Source organism: Rhinolophus hipposideros (genome assembly GCF_964194185.1).
Source record: "Rhinolophus hipposideros genome assembly, chromosome: 3".
Taxonomy (NCBI): domain Eukaryota; kingdom Metazoa; phylum Chordata; class Mammalia; order Chiroptera; family Rhinolophidae; genus Rhinolophus; species Rhinolophus hipposideros.
The window spans coordinates 11795629-11822829 of record NC_138049.1 but is presented as its reverse complement, the minus strand read 5'-3'; the positions used below and the strand labels follow the sequence as shown (position 1 = coordinate 11822829).

Here is a 27201-nt window from a genome sequence, read left to right as displayed (position 1 = left end):
TTTGTGATGAGCTCCAGAAAATGCAAGTTCTGGAGAACTTTTCTAAGAAGTTCTGGTTCACTGGGTCAAAGTACGGTCCAGAAATCTGGATTTGAGTAAAACACTAAACTGAAAACTCTGATTTAAACTATAACTGCATCCCAACACTACTGACCTTACTGCTTTGTCTTAACCTGAGTAACCATTTCTGTCAAGCTGATTGATAGGAATTTTTTTCACCACATTGTGTTTAGCAAAATAATGTGGTTAGTTATTCTTGGACAAAGCCTTAACTTTTCTAATCAATCTGTCAGTGAGTCTCATAGGAGAAAGTAATACAGCAGTGATAAAGCTAACATTATGGTACCTCCTGCTAACTCCTCATTGGTAGGGCAAGTCCATTCCTAAACCTTCTGGTTACTATTTTTAAAGCAGTTTCTTCACATGTTAATCAAAGGAGCAGGTCAAAAAATTAGGAGATACTTTGCATTTGTACTAACTATAAAACTGCATTATCACCAGAGAAACTAAAAGCAGAAGCCTAATTTTTTAAACTCAACCATATCACTCTCAAAACCTGCATCTTGATTTTTTTTTTTTTTACAAGACATCTGTGGAGAGCTAATTTGAGAAGGAAAGCATATCAATTCCATGACAAAATCCCCAAATGGGAACGGCTCACAAAATTACAGAGCTTGACCACACTGATACATACTTTGCGAATAAAACCAAAATGTCTATTCTTTCAATTCTATGGTTTAAAAAGAAAATGATTCAATTTATGAGCGTGTGTGTGCGTGTGTGTACATGCGCACACACATGCAAATGCATGTGTATAGTAAGGGTGTGCCTCTTTATGCGTGTGTGATTCTAGAGTATATCTAGGCTTAAAATGAAAAATATCTTTCATAAATAACAGAAGAACTTGGTATGAGTCCATAAATTCGCTGAAAGGAAAAACATAATGTTTAATTGGAAATATGTTTATTCCCAGAAAATATTAGGTTTTTGAGACTATTAGTAATAACATGTATTGACCAGTTTGTACCAAGTATCTTATTTAATTAATCATAGGAAGCATGGATTATTATCTGTAGTCTACACTTGAGGAAGCCAGTGTTTAAGGAACTAATGTGCCCAAGGTAATAGTTAAAAAGTAGTGGCTGAGAAATGAAACCCTTGAATTTGATATTACAACTCTTAGTCCACGTGCCTTACTGTCCTTACAGTCCAGTTTTCACTATTCGTGGTGGTGGCTCTTAGAACTAAATTTTAATCTTCATGTACTGGAAGTTTGAATGCCATAAGGTCTTTAAGCAGCCTTGTTTAGATGTATTCATAAAGTATTTGTGTGTCTGTGTAAAGACAAGTGTTCAGATAGATTGATGAATAGCATGGGGAATTAGAAATTTAATAATGAGGATCTTGGTTACCGTTATATGAGTCGAAATTATTTGAATAAAATATTTTACCATCGTTAAAGTCATAATGACTCTCACTGAATGAAAGCATTTGTTTTTCCACAATTAAAAATTTTTTATTTGTGTCAGAGAGACTCATTTGATATTTTCATCAGTTGACCTTTATGATCATGACTGCAATCACATTTATCCTACAAGAGAAGGCAGCACAGCGGCAGTGGGGGTTGTCAGAGGGGACCAGGACAGGAAGTCAGGTGAATGTTTCAGTTATCACTCTGTGCCTGACCAACATGTGATGGAGCAAACCTTTTCATCTTGCAAGAATTCAGTTTTCTCAACTCATGTAAGTGGGTTCAACCAGGGTATTCTGCATAACAGAACCATACAAGGGACATTGAATTATCTAGTTGTTTCTGATGGAATATTCTAATCTTTTATTGACTTTTACTTTTAATTATTGCATCAAGCAATATCATTACTGTAACATTTTCTTGGGCTTGTTGTTTCTATTAATGTAACTAACTGATAAAATATAGTAACATATTAAAAACTAAATTAAAATGAGATGTCATTCTATTTGGCTAAACATAAGTGGTAAATTACTATTTTATAACAATTTATGATGAAAAAATTCTCACTGAGATCTAGTGTTTGGGAAGATGTCAATCTTTATGTTTCTATCTTATATATAATAATCATCAAATATCAAATAACTATAAGCCAAAAGTTTCATCACAGTTTAAAATAATGGCACTTTCAGTATAAGAATGAATATATATATGTATATATATGTGTATATATACATATATATACATATATATATTATTATATATTATATATATATAATTCATGTTATTTGTCTATATAAAACAGTGTTTATTAAGAAGGAAGGAAGGAAGGAAGGAAGGAAGGAAGGAAGGAAGGAAGGAAGGAAAGAAGGAAGAAAGGAAGGAAGGAGAGAGACAGAGACAGAGAAAGAAAGAGAAAGGAAGGAAGAAGGAAAGGAGGGAGGGATGGAGGGAAGAAAACCAACTGACCCACACAGCACTTTTTTTTTTTGTCCAAAACCAGCTACATTCTTCCTACTATTCTATTTTCCATACAGCCACCAGAAATTTCAGGGATACTAGAAATGTATAAAATCTATCAAACCCTACCCAATTATTTTTTACACATATTATCAAATTTTTATAAAGATTAAGGAAATATATATATGATAATATATATAAATTAATATATAATATATATTAAAAATAGTATGTATATTATAATATATAAATATATATAATAAACATTAAGGAAATATATATATATATATATGTGCATGCGCATATGCGTATGTTTGTGTGTGTGATCCAGAGTGTCCAAATGGTACATCTAAGTAACTTAAAGTGTAAGAAATGAATAATGTTTTTCTTGTGATGAAATAGATACATATCAGATATCAAATAGAAAAGCAACAAAGTAAAACCTATGGAAAATTACATTATGATATAAACATAGCTTAAGAAAATACAAATTTTTAACACCACCAAAACAAACCTTGACAATAAGAAAACACAGTAAATATCAGATATAAAATGGGACATGGCCTCTATGTATTTGACCAAAGCAATCACCTGCTTAACCCACCCTTACCAATTTACCAAGAATATCTCACTCTTGCTGTTTTTTCTTTTTCTCAGTCATATCATCTAAAACGTCCTTATATTCACAAAACTCCAAATATAGTTATATGTGGGCTCATTCAAATTTAAATTAATTTTAAAATAATGCTTTCTTTGAGCTGTTCTTTGGAAATAGAAGAGATACATGTCACTCATAAAACCTTAAAATGCTGCAGATGGAAGTGTGCAGTGTGGTTATCACACACTTTAACTGAAAAGAATTATGGTTAAGAAATTCCATGGGACACATAAACTTCCAAATGGCTACACTATAAGTAAATATCAATATTTAAACCCCAACAATGCAGTTGGATTTATCAAGCAGATGCAAAATATTCACAGTTCTTAAAATATTGGTACTGAAATGGAACACTGAGATCATTTAGCCCAAACCGCCTCATCTCACAAATGGGGAATGTAGACTAGAAATGTTTTGTTTTTATTTTATTTTATTTCATGCTTTCTTTCTAAATATATAAGATGATAATAAAAAAAGTCTTTTCAAATGGGGTTTGAAAAGTAGGGTTTGAAAAGTGGGGTTAAAGAAAAAGCCATAATTATATTTTATATGAACTCAAGTATATGCAAATTTAATTTAAAAAAAGTTCATCAGGTAAGGGGAAAGTTTATGTTAGATGAGAATAGCAGATATAATTTCAAATCCCAAAAATTTAGATGGCTCATTTATTCATCCAGATTCTACCACTGACCATCTGAAATATCCTGGGCAATTTTCTGGTACTCCCTATGTTTCAATTTCCTCATCTGTCAGAATGTGTGATAACTACAGTAGGTAACACTTCGTTTTAAGGTGAATGTGATGTATGAGTCCATGCAAAATATGTAGCACAGTGCCAGGCAACTGGCTAATATTACTAATCTAAACCACTTAAAAAGGCTTTACTATTTTTATTTCCTCTTTTCCATTTTCCCCAAGAAACTAAACTGCAGCTCTTGTAAAGAAAAGTTAAAAGGGATGAAATAATGGTGCCAAAGGAATTATAAGTTTGGTGTAACTCAAGGCTTCTCAGACTTGGCACTAGTGACATTTGGGGGTAGATAATTTTTGTCATGGGGGTTGTGTATTGTGGGATGTTTAGCATATCCCTGGCTTCTACCTGCTAGATGCCAGTAGCGTCCACCCACACCCAGTTGCAACAGCCAAACTATCTCCAGATTTTGGAAAAAAAAAAAACAAACAACAACAACAACAAAAACTCAGTTGAGAGTCACTAATTGACCTGACCAACCATGTTTAATAGTTGAAGAAACATCAAGGTCCAAATTGGTTGTGATGTCCTTAAAGTCATGCCTAGAACTATGCCCCAGCTGTCCTGACTTTAGTCTAAATCTGAAACATTATACTGATGTCTCAAAAGAAATCTTTCTGCTATACTGCTAGCCAGATGGAAAGAGTAAGACAATATTAATGGGAGACAAGAGGAAAGTACAATTCTTCAAATCATTTTATTTCAACTTTCTCTTTTGAGGAAAATGATCTCCATCCTGAAACATTATTAAGAAAAAATTAAAATCCAAAAAAGGTGAAGATATTAGACAACACTAAGAGCCTCTGAATGAATTCAAATCTCCTGGTGATCTTAAAACATTAAGGGAACTTTGAAATGAAACATAATTAATAAAACACAAATCATAACTTCAGAAGCAAAGAATGGGAGGAATCCTGAAAAATTAGGGGAAATAAGTAGAATCCTAATTTTAATGGGAACTTTGTAGCAACTAAAAGCCACAGAATATTTAGCTTTGCATGGATTGTTTTTAAAACCTTGGTCAGATTATTAAAATGTATTTTGAGAGCATTTAAAAAGGAAGCAGTAATCTCCAAGAAGCAATATAAACTCTAGGAAGTAGTTATGCAAAAACCAATTTTATTTTCTTTGAGGATTGCGGGACAGGGAAATCAGGTAAGCCAGCATCAATAGTGTTTTCAACAAGAGATTTGACAAACCTTTGTTAATTTCTGTAACGCTATACTATGTTGACTTATGATCTGGATATAATAGTACAGTGTGGTAGATTTCTAAACTTTAATTCCCATTTTAAGCATCCCATCAATGAAGGAATGCCGAATAATCTAGGTAATCAGGTAATGAACCAAACATACTAGAAAAATAAGTAAAAACTTAAGCTATAGTAATTACTAGAGAAAAACTTGATTCCAAAAAATCCAACTATAGAATCATAAAATATGAGTGATAGCAAATATGAACGAAAAAGCCCTAGAGATGTCGTGGATTAACAATGTGATATAGGCCATCTCAACTGTTGCACTTACAGCTCGATTGTATCCACAGAAGTCTAGTGTCTAGAACCAAAGAAATGATAGCTCCACTCTATTAGAATTAAACAAGTAAATTAGGTTGTACTCAGAGGTGAAGGGAATTAAAATCCCTCAATATGACAAACGGTTGAAATAAATGTGCATGCTTATCCTGGGAAATAGGAAGTTCAGACCGGACAAGATCGCCTTGTTCATATATTTAAAAGGATATGAATCGGGAACTGAACTTATCTAATACAATTGTACTAATTACAGCCAAAGAATGGAAGCTACAGGGAAAGGGATTTCAACACAACCAAAGAAAAGTCCTTTCTCAACTTTGCTATACAAGGATTTCCTCATCACTGGAAGCCTCAAATGTTCAAGTATCAGCATTTTGCCTACATGGCAGGGAAGCTGCAAGAATTCAGATGTTAAGATTTGATGTTTAGGGACCCATAGGGGATGACTCTGAATAATGTTTTTAGTTTTTACAAGTTCAACCAGGTTCATACAGAACACTACTGTAGTGAAATGTTACTCTGTGATCCACGAAAAATTAGCTCTTTAGACAAATGTTAGGAAATATTGCCTTTCTTATTTTTGGCCTTCAGGACTAATACTGAATATTAGCATTTTAAGGCTTTGAAAAGCCCTATTGTGTGTGTGTGTATGTGTGTGTGTGTGTGTGTGTGCTGCATAAATCTATATCTATATATTTGCATTTTATTTTTTAAGCTGAAGTTCTCAAACTTATCTGAGCACAGACCCAGTTTTTCAAGGGACACCTTGTAACGTCTCACAAAATGAAGGGTTCACTAAGCAGTTTCAAAGACCCAACTGGAGACCATCAGCCCCAATTAGGAACAGATCTAGTCAAAATTCAACGTTTTCCTGGAATAAATGGCAACATCCCATAATTCCAGACCTTCACCAACATTCTGAAATCAGTGTTCTCCTATTCTCACTCATTTAAAATATATGGTCTAAATACAAATAAGATACTGAAACTTAGATCTCTCAAAACAGAACGGACTCTGTTTATTTGGGTTTTCACTATTGTTTTGCTTTGTTTTCAAGCTTGCCACTTTCTAGTTACAGTCCCAAAGGGGGAAAAGTCTATGTAGCTTTCAGATATGTTTTCACCGATTTAAAGGACATATTGCTAAGAATAGGCCTTATAATTGACACATTCTTTTGTTTTGAATGAGTCATCCTTGAGAAAAAAAGCATTCTTTTAAAAGTCACCAATGCTCAACTGTGAGAAACATACCAAAGATCGAATAATTGCAGTCTTTCTTGTGAAGTAACGCAAGATTAGAAGCCAGGGAACACAGGTTCCCTGTCAGCTGACCGCCAGCTGTGTGAGCTTGGCAGCCACACCACTGGCTGCTTAGGGCTCTTTTCACAAGCAGGTCATTTCCAGTCTGTTTTGACTGACAAGGAATTAAGGTTCATTCCTGGGTTTGACTGATTACCCCATGCAGACTCTGAGGGCTAGCATTTTCTAGTGGACATCAAAAGTAACCACGAAAGCTAGCTTTTATGAGAGAAAAGATATATTGAAAAAATAAATTCATATTAAAAGCAGGAGGAAGCATATGGCATATTGAGTCTGGAACCTTTGAACTACCAGATTATTCCACCTCTCCTTGAATTCTCCTTGACTGAAATTTGACCCCTTGTCATACCTACATACCAATATGTCTGATTTCATCAAGAGAACATGGAAGAAGGGACGAGTTCTTATGATTTAGGTAAATGGAGAACTTTGCCTGGGAGTCACCAACTCCAAAAGTGTTTTGTGTGGCTCTGCTTTCATTGTTTCTGTAATGAATGAGATTTTGAAGCCTATTACTGACTGAAACACTGATCAGCTTCAAAAGTCCCAAGGCTGTTATTGGCTTTGGCTGCAACTTTAGATGGCATCACAAATAGGACCAAGAAAATATAAGTGGAAGAGAGTAGCTGCAAAAAGCAAAAGTAAAAATATTAAGCCAGCTTTCCTCAACCAATACAGTTTGCCTGTCATTTCACCTCTAAAGACCTCTGCTACCTTCCATAGATTGGTGAAGTTGGAAAAGACAATCTTTTAAATTCTCTCCAGGGTTAGGAAACAGACTCCAATTGCTTTATGGATAGAGATTAAAAGTGCTTTATACAAGCTTCAGTTGGAACCTAAAAGTTATCAAAACTTTGTTTTTCAAAATAGGCTTAAAAAATAGCCCAAAGGAATTTGCTCATGGACTTTCTGGAAAAAAATAACAGTTTAAAAACTGTTGACCAAATTGGAAAGCTGACGGTGAATGAAAATGTTGTATCTATGTCAAATGTCAAGTTTACTGAAATTTATAACAGCTCTGTGGTTATTGTCAGGAAAGAAGCCCAGCCTCAGAAAATGGAGGCAGTTAGAAACTTCCAAAAAGGAGATCTCAGCAAGCCAGCAGGTCAGCTGGCCACACTATGGGTGCCAAAAATAAACAAAGTGACTCAGTGGACCAGAGAGAAAACAGCTTACCACCAACAGCACCACAAACAGCAGGAGACTGGGGTGGGGGAGCGCTGGCTCCCTTGCCTGCTAGTCCCCTGGGGGGACACAATGGGCCCAGAATGCTGTTCTGCACACAATGGATGTACTGCAGCTGCAGAGCCCAGAGCTAAGGGTTCAGCAGCATCTGTAGTCGTCAGCTGTAAACAAACTGATCCTCCTCCTCTGGGAGCAGGGCAAGCAATTACGAAGTGGTCCTCATGTGCTCAGGCAGCAAAGGTTCTGAATTGACTATGTGGCGATAGAAACCACATGGAGTCAAAAGAGTGTGAGGCCTGCAGTTCAGCTCAGTCAGCAAGACTGTGCAGGGACACGTGGTCGACTGCCTCTCCCAATAACTCACCTCTCGGCTCAACACATTCTGAGCTGAATTCAATTTCCATACGATTATGTCACCCCATTAGCGATTTGGATTAGACATACTGACAAGGGCTACAAATAAATCTGTTCCATTTATTTCAATCAATACTTGATTAGGGTTATTATTCACAGAATCCCCATCCACAGGTTCAGATCACTAAACAATATGGACCTCAGCCATGCCCTCCAGAATCCCTGACTCATCTGAGAGTCACTAACAGGCTTATCTCAGACAGCCACTTAGCTTCCTTTCTTATCCTATGCGTGGATTGTGCCACCATGTTGTTGGTAATAATTAAAACGCAACAGGAGTGCTTGACAGCCACACCACAGTGTAGTCTGAGGCTCATCAGTGATCCATTTACTTTCAGGGAGTTCATCCTGGCCTGTTGGTGTCCTATGGCTTGTCCCGTCTCATTGGCTGCGGTAGCTAAAGTCAAGCATAGGTTTCTGACCTGCCTCTAGAATGTGCGCTCTATTGCCAGGGAACAGTGCTCACACTGCTGTATGGAAATAGGAATCCATGTCTCCCCCAGGCAGGACAGCCCTCTTTAACTAGGGACCTAGCAAAGGAAATGTGATCCAAAGAGTGGTGTTATAGCCAACAATTGCAGGGAGCCAAAGACGAGTCACACAGCAAACCTCATGCCCAGTAGAGAGATGTCCTGTGACCCACTCTTTCCCACATGCAAACATATACCAAAGGAGACAGTTTCCATTCATGATTTGTTGATAGACTTCATTTGGATCACTATTCCATGAAATTGGACAATCCATATGAGCATGGTCACCAAGTAATTGCAGCCTTGATAGTCATACATGGCATAATCCAAGGACATTCAGGTGTCAGGAAAAGCATATGAATTGGTATGAGTTTAACGGAAGCAAGATTGCTTCTATCTTTGTGTTTTTACGCGTGCAAGGGGCTTCACTTCAGGAGCTGCCTTTGATGATATCAGGCATGTAGAGTAACTAAGGGCCAGCCGAGCCCACATAAGTTTTTCTGATCCCATTGCATGTAGATTGAAGTGATAAACCCAGAAATATGGCAAGTTGGCAATCAGAGCTGCTTAACTTCAGTGGACCATGTGATTGTTTTAGCAGACAGCAGGGTTAGAATTTGGATATAACGATAGCATCAATCATTTCCCCCTTCCAGTACCTCCAAGGTTGAAGGTGTTCCTTTCTCTACTGAAGTGAGTATTGGTGCCAGGGAGGCACCAAGGGGCACCTCATGGAGGCTGCCTCCTCTTAAAGAAATCTGTAGTTTAAAACGGCCCCACAGCTGGGCTGCCGAGACAACCTAAGATACTTTCTCCAGTGTCACCCGCTGCCTAGGTCTCCTGCCAAATTTGGTAGATTCTCTAACTAAGTTGCAGCCTTAACAAAATGTGCACATAGAAAAGGCACATATTGTTTCCAATACCTGGACAGTGCAATTAAGTTTCAGTCTTTCTGGTATTAGGGAGCCATAACACAGAGAACATTTTCTTTACTGTCTCTAGATCCACTTTTAAGTAGTCACTCACATCGCTCCCCAAATTTTGAGTTGGGTGGCTGGTTCCTGAATCTTGCCAGAACTAATGAGCAATCCTGGGCCTTCCTGTTGAGTTAGCATCTGCTAACTTTATTGGGGCTTACCCACAGAATGTCATCAATGTATTATTGTAGGAACAAGTCACTTGCAAAAAGTGAGAGGCTTCTTCTGTGTTTTGGCCCACCCACTGGTGGAAAATGGCAGGAGAATCCAACTATTACTGAGGCTGCATGGTAACCATGCTCTGGAAGCTGAGCCAGATGACCTTAGAGTGCCAAAGGGATGGAGAAAAGACATGACCAAAGTCCAGGATAGCATGCCAGGTGTCACTGTGATTCAGTGAGAGTCACAACGTCTGGAATAGCTATACCTACAGGGGCCAAAACTGAATTCAGTTGGCAATCATCCTCCATGAGCATCCAGATCTCATTAGCTTTCTTCACTGGCCACACAGGGCTATGAAGTCGGAAGGGAACCTGAAGCTGAGCTGTGATCTGTTGTGCTTGCGTCCCACCATCACCTCTCTATAGTGGCTCGTCCAGATCAGAACATCTGCCTTGGACATCATGGCATTCACAGAACCAGCATGTAAATTATCACTTGCAATTACACATTCAGCCTAGGAAGGGGAAGAAGCAGTGCATAACAGGGGTCCAAACAGCCCCACCAGAAGACACATTTTCTTCCTTTACCATTTTACTCTGTTTTCAGTCTTACTAATGGAATGAGTGGTTCTCTCCCCTCAAGAGATCCTGGTACTTTAGTCATTTGTGCATGGAGGTCAGAAAGAGACATAAAAGTTTATGTCCGCCTGCCCTTACCTTTCTCCTCTACCCTCATTGTGCCCTCTTTAGGGGGTAAGCTATTTGAGATCTCCTGAGAATGATGACACCTCACCCCAGTACTCCTCATCCTTAAAGGCTTTCAAATCTGGATACAGATGTGCAAGGTCGGGCAGTAGATGTTCTGAGGGAGATGTTTGCTCTAACACAGCCACCTGGCTTTCTAGTTCCTCCATTAGAGGGAGATTGACCTCCACAAGGAATCTGGTTCAGCAGAGGCATGCAGAGCTCTATCTGCCCGAAAAACTAACTGCCTCCTTGGGACCCACCATCGCCTGGTGTTTAGAACACAAGTCTTTGGTGATCATCACATCAGTCTCTACTGTAGGAACCCCTATTTCACCTAAGAGGCATATCCACATTGCCTCGTGGTTTGGAGAAGGTTGGATTTTCCTATCCTGGGCTTGTTCTTGGATTTCAGAGGCTTTGCCTGGTTTAGAGAGTGCCATCCTGGACCTCTACTGGCCCTAAATCAGCATGGCTGCCAGCACAGGGCCTCCCTCCAAGACAGATGGTGAAGTATTCTACCTTGTGGGGAGGAGGGAAATCTTCAAACTCTTCAGTCATTCTCTGGATAAGGATCATAATCTGGCTGTCATCCTGTCCAAGACAGACCCAGTCTGAGCAGCACCAAACCTCAGGCTTTCCACAGCTTCCTTCATGGGATTTCATGGGATTTTATTGGCCTCCAGAAAGTCTCTTTAGGTTAGCCATAATATAGTTATTAAAACAGAAATCCACAGTAGCGAAACTCATTGAGTGGCATGATCCTGTCCCAATGAAATCATCTGCACAGTGGCTTAAATCATGGGATCTAATTATCAAAGAACATAGGTGCTTCATTCAGCCCCTAAGAGTATAGCTTTCCTCACTCTGTTGTTAGCTATGTGTCTAACAGTCCCTCCACCCATTAACCAAAGCCACCCGGGCTTTCTTCTTTCGCTCTCACTCTGAGTATTCATCTTTCTACCCACTATCGAAGTGTACTCTCCTCTAGATGTTTCTAGTTCTGACATAAGACTGGGTGTGGCTGTGCTTTCCTACCTGGTGAAGCCCAGAGCATTCTCTCAGTCCCTAGTCCACAGGAGAGCAAGCAGCAACAATAGCACCCTTTGGGAGCTGCTTAGACTTTATCATCACCACTCAACTTCCATCCATTGACTGAACTCATGTTCATCAATACCTAGGGTAGGTGGACCACTCACCACCTGCCTCTGCACCACCTGAGCCAGAACATTTGCCACCAGCTCCCAAGGAATCTCTTCATATCCTCAAACCTCACCCATGAGCCCTTGCCTTCTCTCTTCCAAAAAAAAAAAAAAAACAACAAAAACATTTTCTATCTTGGCACTCTGCTTGTTGTGCCAATTTGGAAAGAATGTCAACCTCTTAGAAGATGGCAAGAAAGAACAAGTTTCCTGAGGTGTCTGAGTAAGCCAGCAAATTGTCTTGCTGCAACTCCACAGGTGCCAAAATTTGACAAAAGGATGTAAACAGTTTATTGCTCACAGCACAGTGAACAGCAGAAGCTTTAGCATGGTAGTGACTTCCCTGGCCAAATCCCACAGAGTGGTGCAGATGGTGGCTGCACACTCAGTGTAACAGCTGAGGGACTCAGAGATAAAGTCTCAGCCCCTTTTGCAGCAAGCATAAAGAACTCTCCCCTGAAGCAAGCAGTCACACAGTTATCAATGCTGTGGTCACCTCGACCTACTTAATTGCATCTGTGACTATCAGCAGAAACTGTGCCAAGTCAGAGGACAGTTAAGCCATGCAATTTGGCACAGCCAGCAAGGATGGGCAGAAACACCCAGGGCCCGTGGCAGGCTGCCTCTTCCAATGGTGGTAATGAGCATTCCATTCTCATTTTTATGAAATATATATTAAAATATTTAGGGATAAAAGGTCAACTAAGTACCAAATGGTGTGTGTGTGTGTGTGTGTGTGTGTGTGTGTGTGTGTGTGTGCGCACGCATGTGTGGAAGAAAAGAGAAAAAAAGGGAAAAATAGTAAAGTGAATAGGGTACAATGTTAACAGTAGGTGAATCTGGGTAAAGGGTACACAAGTGCTCTTTGTTTCATTCATACTCTTGCACTTTTCCTGAAGTTTGACTTTTACCAAAATAAAGTTAAAAAATTTTTCATCCCTTTTTACTGACTATACAAACACCTCCTTTTCTTCTCACCAAAAATTATGATAACTGTGACAAGCAATGGTTATTTGTTAACTATAAAACTTGTTTTGTTTCTATAACTCCCTCCCTTATTTGAAAATATAAAGCCACATTTTATGTATGTGAACAAATTTCATGTTGCTGTTATAGGTGTGATCAAAAAAATACAGTGAATGTTTAAATTTAAAAAGTGTATTACAGTTAAAGACACATTGACATTAATCCCCCTCAAAATACCCCCCTTGCTTCAAACACACTTATCCTATTATTCTTGCCACTTTCTGAAGCAGTTCTGGAAGTCCTCTTTCATGTCTTTACTTCGTCCTCCATCATGACAATGCTCCGTGTCACACATCACTTCTGGTATGGCAATTTCTGTCAAATAAGAACATTACAGTGTGTCCTCATCCACCTTATTCACAAGATCTGGCACCGTGTGACTTCTGGCTCTTCTCCAAAGTTAAAATGACCATGAAAGATAAACATTTTGAATCCATTCGGGACATCAAGGCAGCCACGACAGAGCAACTAAAGACACTCATGAAAGAGGACTGCCAGAACTGTTTCAGAAAGTGGCAAGAATGATGGGATAAGTGTGTTCAAAGAGAGGGAGAGTATTTTGAGGGGGATAAAGGGCAATGTGTCTTTTATGGTAGTATATTTTTTTTAATTTAAACATTCACCATATTTTTTAACCACACCTCATATATGCTAGCTTTACTATGGAGGTGGGAATGGGGAAATTCCTGAACTTCAATTCAGTTGCTTCAGAAAAAATACATTAATTTTAGAATTGGGTGAAAAATAAAAATTTCTTTATCTAGAAATAAAGACAAAATGTACTATAATTTTCTTTTGAAATTTTGATCAAATCATGAATAATTTGAGGGTAAGGAGAGAAAAAGAGGGTCAAGGACAGAGGGAAATAAAGAATTTGGGTTAAAATATACTTTTGCAAGGAAGCCATCAATAATATCTCTTTGATGATCAATGTATAGTTCTTATTCATTAGTATATACAAATGCAATAGCATATTCAAAACGACCCAAGAGATTAAATAATGTCTTAACATTTAGGAAAACCTCTGAGACTTGTAGCAGAAAGAATACACAAAGGCTCTCAATACAGTTCTGATACACAGAAGATGTCCAATAAATGTGTGGTGTAACCCAACCTGAAATGCTCACTGTTTTTGTTCTTTCTCTTCTTTCAGCTAGAAAATCTGGAAGTAGAAACTGCTCCATTGCCCTAACTGGGTCCCATGCCATTCAGACCCTCACTGAGCTTAGAAGCCATCGTCTTATGTGGAAGCAGGTCACTACAAGAATGTGTGGGAGGCTCCAGTTTCCTTAGGAAATTGCCTGCTCTGAGTCATCAAAACTCTTCCATCTCTGTCCACTTCACTCTGCCTATTAGAGGGATATCCAAACTAAATCAACCACTGGGAAGGAGAAAGCTGTACCACACTAAAGAGTTCAGCTTGTGTACATAATCACAAGAAAGACACCCAATGGGACTACAACAGGCCATGGTATGTAAATTGAGATCATGGAAGAAGAACTTTCTTATGTGATATATTTTCAAGCAAATATTTATGGTTTCAACAAAAAAACAAACAAAAAAAACACCATAGATTGTTAAATTCACCACAGTAACACATAAAGTAAATGCTACCTCTTGATCAAAGCACCTTGTGTGGACATCCAAGACTTCCTAGACTTCTGTAAGGGAATACTTTGCTCTATTTTTTACCTTTACTGTTAAAGTTATCTTCCGTTTAAGACATCATTTCCACCTTCATTTCCTGGCGTTGTATTTTTTAAAAGAATGACATCTCTTACCTAGTTCCATTATTGCAAGAGAAGAGATTAACATGAAAGGTAATCTGAAATGTGGTAATGAGTCAGCTGCAGAAAGGTTGATACTTGTGCATGGCAAGTACTTCCTGAGAGTTATCATGGGAGATTTTCCACAGTCGAGCTTTCCATGGTTTGCTCCCCAGTTTTAACTGTACAATTCCCTTGCTTTCATCTAGGTGTTCACAGAAGGTAATAGTAGATCAATGAGCTCATCACTTTCTTCATGCAGGAAGTCAAGCATTAAAATGTACTCTATTTCTCAGTAGTTTCTCCATACTTGCTCCCTTTACAGATTATTTTCTCTTGTTAATTCTGCTCAGAATACTTATGCTTTTTGAATCAGAATGATAAATTGACAGATGTTTTTGTTGATTTTCAGAACATTTTGAACTTTTATAAAAATACGGATTCCATCAGTTTAATCTCAAAACAGAAAGACTCAAGTGACCATAGAGGGAAAAAAATGTGTTATCTACTTTGCAATCCTGTGTGGTTTTGGATATGAAATATTAACAATGACTCAAGAATATTTTCCTAAAGATTATGTTTATATAATGTCCTCAACAATATGTTGGTCTTTTTGATCTTTTCCAAATGTCAAGATTTCTTTTGTAAAATGTCAATCTTCTAAGTAGTTTCTCTAAGACAATTCTCCTCTTTGACTGGTTTTCTTTGGTATAAAATACAGAAAGATTTGGCCATCATCCTTTTTGTTTGATCTACACAGTCAAGTCAAATGGCTGATGCCAAAAGGCTCTCCATTTTGAACTTTTGTCTGCATTGATTAAATGAATCAAATACATTGTAGTTAGTTATCCATGAAGGCACAAGTAGAAAACTGGGTGCCAGCTTCCTTTATAAGAGTATTTCTGAATCTACAAGCTGCCAGTAGTCTCAACCTTAAAATTAGTATCCATTCTTCAATCTAACAAGGCACAAATGTGCACCAGACACCCACAGGCAATGTTTCAGGAAGGAAGCTGTCGTGTATCAGAATAACTGAATTTACTGCCTCAGATCCAGTTGGCTGTAGTTATGTAGACCCTACCCACATATCCTTTGGATGAGAAAATAAAACCAAATCCAAGATAAGTGGTTTAAAGTTTCCTTCTGTAAAGTCATATATTTGCCTCTAATAATCTCAATTTTTCAAATATTATGAGAATGGATATGCATCATGTTTAATTGTTTTACATTTTCTGATCAAAGTCATTAAAACCAGGGTCTTAGAAAGATTTAGAATGTCAAATAAATGCATTTGTGCACATATATTTACCTATATACATTACTAGAGCTTCCACAAGTAAAAATAATAGTTCAAATGAAACACAATAAGGGAAAATGAAATATTTGCATGTAAGACACTGGGGAGGAAAATCTTGTTTTTAATGAGCTATAATAACATGAGTTGTCTCAAGGGATACACTGGTGCTGCTTCCCGCTCATGAGGCTGTTTCTCAACAACCATTACTTCAGCCTAATGGCAACTCTCGGTTAAGGCATTCTAAAGTAAATAATAAGTGTGTTTTCAATATTTCTCATTCAAAATCACTTTTATCATAAATTTGTTAGAACTACCTTGCAATTCCATGGCCAATAGAGAAATAGCAGCCCTGACTCAGTCCGGTGGGCTAAACTTCCTTATGAAATCTCAAGACAACGTAATGTTCTGCTTTGTTCTTCCTTCTTACTTCACCCTTGTCCTTATGGATGGGATCTCTTCCTAGTTTGACAGCCCAGTAATGCAGACTGTGATGTGAAGTGGAAGTTTTGCTTCTTCATTTAATTGCTTGCTGTGGAGATTCGAATCCCAAGGAGGTAGTGTTTTCCCCTTTCGTCTTGCCTTTCACTGTTTCTTTGCTCCTGCGTCCTTCTTTCCCCGTCAGTCATTAGAAAGGAAAGAAGGTGGAGGCTGAGGGGCGCTGAGACTCAGCTGGGGCACAAGTGAGTCACTACGAATCTACTGCCAATACCCCACTGGCTACTTGATCACACTTTTGTTCTAAACTTTTTGCTGTAATATTCTGGATCCACATTAACAATTTGATGAAGTCAAAAGAGTTTAGTGAAGAGGCTAAAAATTTGAGCTTTGAGGTCATCTGGATCCATGTCTGAGTACACATTTTGGTATTTTTCTTTTTTTTTTCTTTCTTTTTGGCTTTGTAGTTTTGAATAACACATTTAAGCTCTCTTAGCATCAGTCTTCTCTTAAAAGTAGGGCCAACAATAGCAACCTTATTGGTCTGTGGTCAGGACCAAGTGAGATAATGTATATAAAAAGCTTGGCCTACCATGTAGCAAATGTTCCCTATTTGTAGTGCAAATTATAAGTGAAAACTATCATTGTCAGAGAGAGAGAGACTTAGTGAATTCTCATGTGGAACCACCTCTCTGATCACCCTTGGCAGGAAACTCTGAGAGGGCCCTCCTTGAGAAGGCAAAAAGACCTCAAGCAGAACCTCCTATAATAAAATAGCATTTCAATAGTGCCATCAAAAGAAGCAGACTCTTAATTTGGCCATTGGAGACACTTTTCAACATTGAAATAGACGTTTGGCAGTTTTAAAATAAACTCTTCTAAAAAATAGCTTTGAGTTGGTAAAGGGATATTTGTTTCCTTAGATAACATGACATGTGTTGCTAAAACTGACATCCATTCACTTACAAATTTCATTATTGAAAAGGCATACTTAGCCTAATATTACCCAAAAGATGCTAACAAAATTCTACTTCCAGTTTTCATAGCATGCACTTTTTGTCTTGGGATCCAAGCAAAAGTTGAAATTCAGAAGCACTGATACAAAGCCTAGCAGAGAAATAAAACTAAGGCACAAAGAAAAGATGATCTCTAACCACATCTATCACATAGCCCCGAAAGCATTCAAAGCCCTTACTTCAGTCAGGTATGTTTATATGGTCAAAAGTTAAAACAAGATCCTTTTGGTAATGCTTGGATTATATATCTCATTCCAAATTTGTGGAAATCATGTGTGCACTGCATCTGTCCTACAATAAAAGTAATCGGTTTATGTAGCCATAGTCTCTGTCTACTGGCAATTACCAAGATGAGGGGGCCTATAAGCGATTCTTCCAGCTTCAGCTAGCAATACTGCTCGTAGGGTTTTCCAAGCTCCAGAGCATTTCAGCCAAAGAAAACTAAGGATAGGACATGGTAGCCTTAGCTTCTCTGTTTCTCTACTGGCCATAGATGCCCCTGCTGTGGCTGTGCATATACAACCAGAGGCATTATCTCCTTCATAGAAATGTCCACCAACAGGGAATGGGTGTGTGGAAGAATCCTCACTGGCATTGTAAAAGCATCAAGATTCTTGCCTAGATTCTCAACATAATTGTCTTCTCACAGACTATATTACTTGGGCTAGGAGAAGGGAAGGGAACCAACATGAATCCTCGTGAGTACCTTGGCCTGATCATTATATTTGCCCTGTGTGAGATGCTTCAGGACTCACTGTCACAGAATTTGGCATCCAGATTATATTTATGACCACTGCTATTAAGACATTAGGGCCTAAAAGGACAAGTCAATTAAAAGACCTAACTTTTAGACATCCATCCAAGAGCCGGTTGAATTTGATTAGAAGTAATTTCAACCCACAGTCGTTGTTTTCCACTGAAATCAAAATATTAAACTTCAAGGAATTATGTACATTACTAACTCTTCAAGAATTAAGCCAAACCAAACACTTAGTGTGCTGTATGTGTGGCAAATATTCAGGCTCTTGTCATGTAATGTCATAACATTTCTTAAAGGAAGCAGCAGATGGATCAAGTTCAATTTAATCCAATATTATTGTGTCCTAGGCACTCAGATTACAAGCATAAGAACTACTGACATTGAGATTTTAGGAATATGAAAAGTGGGTTGAGGGTGGATTAAAAGTGCATCTTATAACAAGGTATGGCACCAACAAGGCTGGTGCAAAAAATTGCGGTTTTTGCAACTATTTTAAACCTTTCAAACCACAATTACTTTTGCACCAACCTAATACTTTTCAAATAACATTGAATAGCTGCATATGCATTTTAAAGGAATTTTAAGCACTCAGAAATCATTAAATTAAATATATCAACCTTTAAAAATCATCTCCTGTCTTAAACATATAAAAAGATGTTTCTTGACCCTGAGCACATATTCAGAGAAAGATCGATTTTCTCGGGTTCTTCCCATCACACATTTAATACAAATTTAATAGTATAATTTTTCAACTTTGCATTTCCTACAAACTTGTAGTAAGTGAAAACTCCATTAAAATCTGTACTTGGCATTACACTTAAACTTTACAAATTACAAGGGAAATTAGGAGGATTACTGCTGTCTCTGCACTTTGAGAGAGGTTCAGGTTGGCATTTCATAGCCAAACCATTTGGAAAGTAATGCTTAGTGATGCCCAGACCCCATACCTAGAAAGAAACGGCCCTATGTAGTATATAAGGGATGAGCTCTTTCTTCTCTCCCAGCCTGCAGAAGCTTAGAAGTCTCTGATCCATTCATGTCCAAAAGAGATCCTCATATGCTTGAAGACAAAATAAAACTCTATGGCAATAGATTAAAATATTCCCAGAGTATAGTACTAGGTCTGAGTCAACACAAAAGTTTTATTATTTCTCTGGAAAAAGTGAGTTAAGACTCAAGGAGAATCAATATGGAATAAGGAAGGAAGGCGAGCTTACTCATTTTTATCATTTTACCATTTCAGTTATTTGCACCACACTTCACTGCTGCTCAGAGAAATTAGTTGGCATTCTTACCCTTCATACAAAGAGGTTATCTTTAAAAAGATGTCCTATAGAGCAGGTATTCAATTATATTCCATCTAGTCACAGTTGCAGATTCTATAGAATCTATCAGACCAGAAACAGAATCTACTGAAACCATACTTGAGTGCAAGCAGCTGTTGGATAGATTTACAGCTCTGTTTCAAGAAAACTTCTGTAGTTATGGAAACAATACAAAACAGCCCTATGTTAGTATAAAACTTGACTGATATTAATCATAACAGTGCCAAGTTTTTCAACGTAAGCAGATATGTTTATATTTTTTACATGGTGTGTCTTCAGTTTGGGTTTTGAAAGAATGATAATATTAAGTACATCTCAGGAGGAGAGAGGGTAGCTCACAATTTCTGCAGTAACTGAATTTGCCTGTCAGTGCATCGCAGTGGTTAACACAACTCAATGATTTGTTGTCATTCAGAGCGACCTCATGAATCAAATATAGTTTGCTTCTCACCCCACAATCATGTGCATGAAATTTAAACCAGTGCAATTGAGAAAGAGGTTTGTTGCTTAAGTTCCAACTTAAGTATCAAATTCTTAGCAATCTGTGCATGGTTTACAAAGAAAAGTGTTTGTTTTATGGTTCCAGAAAAGGAATACAGAGGTCCTTTTGGACACTGAAGGGAATTCAGCGTAGTAGTATGGTCACACGCACTGCAGTAAGAATGTTTAGCAACAAAAATCTTCCAGGTAAAGGTGGTTTTAAACAACTTCTTTCTTTACCTTGAAATTTGCTTTTTGAAAGATCCTAAGTCTTCAGAACAGGCTATCATATTTGCTTTCAAGTATCTTAAAAAGACATTTCTTCAGATACATAGATGTTTGATTTAATTAACATTACCCACTGAACTTAGAAAATTTTTCATTGAATGCACAGGATTACAAAACACAAAATGGAAATGAGAAGGGAAGTGGTACAAACTGAGGGAGATATAAGAAGAGACAGGGAGGGAATAATGGACACAACTATTCTCCCAAGAGTCTGGGTAAAGTTGAACATAGTCACAAAGAACATGAGTTAGCTTCATAAATTTACGCATAGTAAAACTGTTCTAATTAACAAATACTAAAGAAAAGGAAGACGAGATTACATTTGTGTGACCCGATGATTGTGATTTCACCAATCACAGTGGAGGATGAAACTAATGAATCTATAGGAAGAATAACAATTGTTTTTCCCCATTTCAAGGATGGCAGAAGTGCCCTTATATTATACAACATTTGAAAATTCATATGTCTCATAGGCTCTCCTACCTCTGGTTCCCTCAGAGATGGGCTTCTGGATGGCAGAGAAACTTTTCACATTCCAGTTATGGCCGTAATGCTGTGTTTCCTCGAAAATAAGACCTAGCTGGACAATCAGCTCTAACGCATCTTTTGGAGCAAAAATTAATATAGACCTGGTCTTATTTTACTATAAGACTGGGTCTTATATATATAAGACCGGGTATAATATAACATAACATAACATAATAAATATAATATAATATAATAATACCAGGACTTATATTAATTTTTGCTCCAAAAGATGCATTAGAGTTGATTGTCCGACTAGGTCTCATTTTCGGGAAAATAGGATGTCACCACCCATAGTGCTATGACACCAAAACAACCAAGCCTACAGATCAGCTAGTGCCTCTTCTAGTCTGCAAGGGCCTGGGTAGATTTGGCTTCCATAGATATACCCAGTTACAGGCATACAGTCTTCAAAACCCTTTAAGGATCTTCAGTCAGAGGTAAACCTGTGAAAATCCCACTGGTTTTTGAGTGACATATTACAGTTCTTACTTTCCCAAAACAGTAAAAGGCAATTTGCATGAAGTTTCCATTATACAGCATAACATTAAGATGTAGTATTAAATTCTACAGTCTTTCTAGAAGAGCAATACATATGACTCTTCTCTTCCCATGGTCAAGACATTCTCTGAAATCAACGAACATTATTCAGTATAAGGAGTCTGATTACCAGAGATTTCCAAAAGAGAAGAGTTCTCGTTTATAAAGAGATTTGGATAAAATAGTCAGAGGTTTCATTATTTGCCTCCTCTTTGAAGTTTTCGGTTGGTTTGTTGGTTGGTTGGTTGGTTATGTGGTGATTTTTGCTGTTTCTGCTCAAGATTTTTCACTTCTCCCTGGAATGTTTGTCATCAAAGACACATGCCCCTCTATTTTCTCTATGTAATAGATTTCCCTTTGCAATGACCAGTGTAGGTCATCATCACTTGAATAAAGTAAACCCTGGAGATATGCATTTGCTCAAAGCTTGACATCATGGTGGACCACCTACATTCCCCATTTCACCAAATCATGGCCCCCTTCTCTACCATTTTGACTTTGACTTTTCAGAACTCAATCTCCAATATCCAGACTAGTACAAGAAACCCATCAGCCTATTCTTGTTCTCCTGCATCTCTGCAGGTGGTAAACTTGATTCCTATTGCCTTTGCCTGCCTCTGCAGGGGTTCGCACAGAAAACAGAAAAATAACAAGGCCTTCGTGTTACTCTCTTTGGCTGTGAGACAATTTGTTCCCATCCGCCCCCAGGCTCACCCAGGGCTCTGACTCAGTGGGAAGCTGCTACTGATCACTGCTGTATTATCTCAAAACTCATTCGCTTTATGGAAATTCATGGCCCTTATCTCTCAAGGGAATGGAGAAAAAAAAATAGGTCTCCTACCCAGCTGTACTTTCCATGTAAACTGCACCATCTATATAAATTAGGTTCGAATAATATCAGATTATATTCTAGATTCATAAAGTCAATATTGTAAATAGACTCTGGTAAGTTTCTTAGGATCCGATTGCTGCCTGTGAATCAATCACATAACTTCTACATGAATAAAGGGGGGAAAAAACAACAATAAGAAAAATTTATGTTTACGTGAACAACTGTCCAAAGATTATGGGTTATTTTGTTTGTTGGTTGGTTGGTTGATTGGTTGGTTTGTAATAAATTCCATTCAATGAGGGGATGGAAATAATCCTGATTATATGATTCCTTTTTCATTTTTATTGTGAAATCCTTCCTTCTCCAACAATGAACTGAATCTTATCATAACAAAATTCATAAGCCAAATGGCATAATACAATTCATAATAATGGTTGAGGATCCATTCATTTTAAGTAATGTTCACTACAATAAAATTCCAGTGAAATCTAAGAATGTAACAGTCCATTGAAGTTACTTGTACCAGGAAGTAGTTTGGCCTATATGCATGGATATGCACATATAAAATAGGAGTATCTCTTTTAAAGTATCATTTTCTCATAACAAGGCTGAAGCTTCCAATAGGAACTTGAGAAATCAATTTGGTGACTTTCTTATTGATCCTGAAGACCATTGAAGTGATCATGCTGGTTGTTCTCTAACTGGCTGGTTTCTCACTTAGAGAAAGTTGGAAACTGAGCAATTAAAAGACACCAGGAGGGGAAAGGCCTACCTTATATTTCACGCAGAGCTCTGGGAGAGAGGGGGATCTGGTAAATGCTAACTGCATGGAAACAGCCATGCTGTTTGTGACATAAATTTAAAAACTCTATATGTTTAACTCTGTTTTTGCTTTGTCCATAGATATCTTTGTGAAAGTAGGAAATTATGTTAGGTTGGATCTAAAAACTTAAATCAATTTGACTCTATTATATTAAAAAAGAATAGTTTCAACCTGTATCTGTATTTTTTAATAATTTGAAGTCTGAGAAGCTCATGTCAACACTATGTGAGATTGGAGACTCCCACATACCAATATAATTTGAGTCTCCATTGTTTGAGAAAATCCATAATGGAAAAACTAAAATGTCAATATTTTCAGATGTGCATTTTATTTCTCATAAGAGCACCTACATTCATTGAAGAACAGTTCTATATATATTCTCAAACATATTTATTTAGTTTATGGTCTGATAAACATGTGACTTCCCAGATTGATGGGAATAGCTCCACAGCCCCTCAAGGATCAGGGGACCCTGAGATTTTTCAAATGGCTGGTTTGATTGAAGTTTCTGTTATCATTCAGGTGTTTTGCATTAGATAGTATATTTTTAAATAACTATCGCCAACACACACACACACACACACACACACACACACACACACACACACACACCATAGCAAAACGGAGCCTTGGAAATTACACAGCAATTGTGATCAAAATAGAAAGTAATCAATAAAATTAAGTTTATCAAGGTCTTATCTTCTTATTTGAAAGTCTACTATCAATAAATTACTTGCAAACTCATTATTTACATTTGTTCCCTGGAAATAAACTTAAAATAAAAATTAGAAAGTGCTTTCAACTATACTGTCTCTTTTAAATTTTAATTTGCATTTCAAATTAAGGTATTATTACCACACAAATTATAAATTTCACTGAAAAGTTTGGATGATCATAAACCCTGTATCCATAAAATTCAATGCTACAATTTATAATTTAACACTCCCATCACAAAAATTTCTGTTCTATGACTAGCATTTAAAATTCCCATTAGTTTAATGAGAATTAAATGAGAAATATTGAGATATATACATATTTCCTATTATGTATATGATATATATTTTATATGTTATAATATTGAATTATATATTATATATAATAGGAATATATATATAATGGGAATATACATATATAATGATGGAAATATATATAAATATATATTCCCATCATTATATTTTCAATATAAACAATATATATACTAATATAAACTTACATATATATTTAAATAGGTATATAAATTCTCATTAATTTGGAGGGAATTAAAGAAGAAATGCCAGTTTCCACTAACACCTTTCGTTGGCAATATGTTTTCTGACCTTTTAACCTACTTAATAATTCTGGAAACTTAAAATGACAAGTGATCTTGTTTTCATTTTATTATGCTAAATCAAAAAAATTGCAAATGGAACTTTAGAAAAATGGAAAAATCTGCTCTATCAAATGTAGCAAAAACACAAGTTTTTATAAAGTGTGAATCTAAACATTCGGTGCTCTGTTACTTGTCATTAAATTTTTGTAACAGTAATGGCACATTTTTGTTTTCCAAGAAATATTTCCATTAGAAAAGAGAAGATGTGCTATATATTTTTAATTACATTTGAAATTCAGGTAACTGAAAACGCTTAGCTAAAAAAAAAATACCTGTAATGTGTTCATGGGAAATATCAAAATATAAAGAATATGTTTCATTAAATGAAATTCTCTGTGGTTGACTTAGTTTAAATAAGTTTAAACAGATTCTTGCCCACAAACTACTTTTTTCCCCAGCAATAGAAATGGCAGCAGAATTGTTACTTCCTTTGTTTATAACTTGAAGTCAAACCTAATATAAGCAATCAACTCTCCACCCATTGATATCATTCTAATGGCTCCCATTCAGGAGTCTGAGAGAAGAGTGGAATCATCATTTTCCTCTCAAGTGTTAGGAGTGAAAGGAAAGATACAGACCCGCTGCTCTGCATATGGGTTCAGCTTCTTTGCAGCAGTCAAATATCTAAAGAGCATATAGAAATGCCACCCGGTAACATAAAAAGGAAGTCTAGAATAGTTCATGTTTTTCAGATTTTATATCCTCGTAAATGAAAGTATAACCGGATCTTTCAAAAAAATAGTATGAAATCCATAGATATAGCGATGAGCACAACATGCTGCCTGTGTTTATTTTCAGATCTTCTTCCATATATGCTTTTACCACAATAAGTGAAAAATATTTGCCTGGGTATCCGTATAGTATTTCACCTACCTGTCCCTGCCAAGACAATAGAGACAAATGAATATATTGTTGCTTGTAGTAATACACAAAGAGGAACATTTAAAAATATACAACATTCTTTCCTTTTTGATGCACTGGTAATTTTGCTTTAGTTTTTTGTTTTGTTTTGTTTTGTTTTGGGTTTTAATTAGCATGTTAGTCTCACCTTCATTTCTTTCACTGTTGATAAGTAAATTCACTTGCAGTAAAGACTAAGCTATCATTTCATATGTTAGGCACATTTCTAGGTAAGACAGGATAATCAGCTGTCGCTTTCAAAAAAATGGCCTGACAAATCACAATGGTCTCATGTAGATAAAAATACTGACTCATACATCAAACAGTGAGCATACTGCTAAATTGTTTTTACATTATTTCTTTTTGACTATTTAAGGTTATTGTGTGTAAAAATATAAACTTCACATTGTATTACTCTTGTTCAAGAATACTTAAATATTTTAGGCTGTATTGTGATTTTCTTGCATGTAATAGATGATGATATATATAATAAAGAAAACCTGATAGGGATACAAATCTAGATTTTTCTCTTGTCTTTTTCATTCACACATTATCATTGATCTGTTTAAAAAGAATATTCTCCCGGGAAATATTGCAGTGTAGGGAAAGAGCTTAAGAATCAAACTAACAGATGATTTTGACGCTGAATAAGCACTTCAAAATGAATGAATGGAATGGGTTTTTCTCTTTGTAAATTATTTCCAGTTTTTTGCCCCTAAAACATGACAACTATGACTTCTTCACCTAGAACTGCCAACCAACTGTACAGAGGAAAGAAAAAAAAAAAAAACAGCTGCTGTAGTCATTAGTTGAAAAATAAAACTACATTCACTTCTAGTCTACTTTAAAAAAAATTAATTTGATATCTTAAGCAGTTAAATTCTTTGCAAGAAACAAGAAGTTCAATGGGGTAAAATTTAGAGTATAGTTTAAGTTTTAAAGTATGATTTTTTTGAGTGTGGAAGTAATCTACACAGATGCAAAAACACTTTGCTGTAAGACAACAGCCATTCCAAAATGACATTGGATAACTCCAAATTACATATTGAAGAGTTATAAACATGAACACTTTGAAAAGAAAAACTTATGTTCAAATCCTAATACATGCTAATATCTTCTCTGCCCAGCATTACCAGATGCAACTCCCTGCCGCACAGATTTGGTCCGCTCAAAACCTCTGAATGGCATTCCATTACCTAACAAGTCAAGTCCAATCACTTCGCATGACATTGCAGGACCTTCATACTTTGTGTGAATATACCACATCCATTCTGCTATTCATAGACAGTTGGGATGTCTCTTGTCTTAGGCTGTCATAAACAGTGCTAATAAGTATAGATCTCTGGGTGCATAGACACATGCATTTCTCTTGGGTACATATCTGGGGATGGAATTACTTGGTAAATAATACTGAATGGTTTTCTAAAGTGACTTCACAAGCTCACCCTCCCTTCAACAGTGTGTGAGCCAAGTTCCAGTGCCTTTCATCCTTGCTAACATTGGATACTTTCAGTATTTAACAACTTTAGCTGTCTTGGTGGTATAATATAGTGATATCTTACCATGAGTTATTTTGCATTTTTCTGATAGTAAATATGTTCAGCATCTTATCATAGTATGCATGAGAAAGGTGCTCTATCATAAATCTGACAAGTCAAGGGACAGAAAGTAACCTAACAGGATGATCTGATCATAAACTCCTAATTGGCAGGTCATGGCAGGTAGTCAAGCCTCAGGCATATAACTTCTTTAATAAAAGAGTTATCTTTGCCTTAAGCAAGCCCTGTGCATTGTTTCCGAGCACCTAGGTAAACACATCTTTGAAATGCCTCTTTTTCAGACCCCTGGGAAGCACAATCACCCTCAAGGCAGCACATCATATCTTGTTCACTATCCTGTAATCCAATCCCCGCTTTGCTTTCTCCCACTTTCATGTACTCTTCCTTATGATTCCCCCCTAAATTCCAAATCTATAA

General features: G+C 36.8%; 1 protein-coding gene across 1 annotated transcript in view; it reads left to right on the top strand.

Annotated features, from left to right (window-relative positions):
* OPRM1 (opioid receptor mu 1) overlaps window positions 1–25693 on the top strand; it is a 73328-nt gene extending 47635 nt beyond the window's left edge. The window contains exon 4 of the mRNA XM_081044334.1: window positions 14023–25693. Within this exon, the coding sequence (XP_080900460.1) occupies window positions 14023–14061 (39 nt within the window). The 3' untranslated portion in view covers window positions 14062–25693. The remainder of the gene's footprint in view (window positions 1–14022) is intronic.
* Window positions 25694–27201: the final 1508 nt, after the last annotated feature.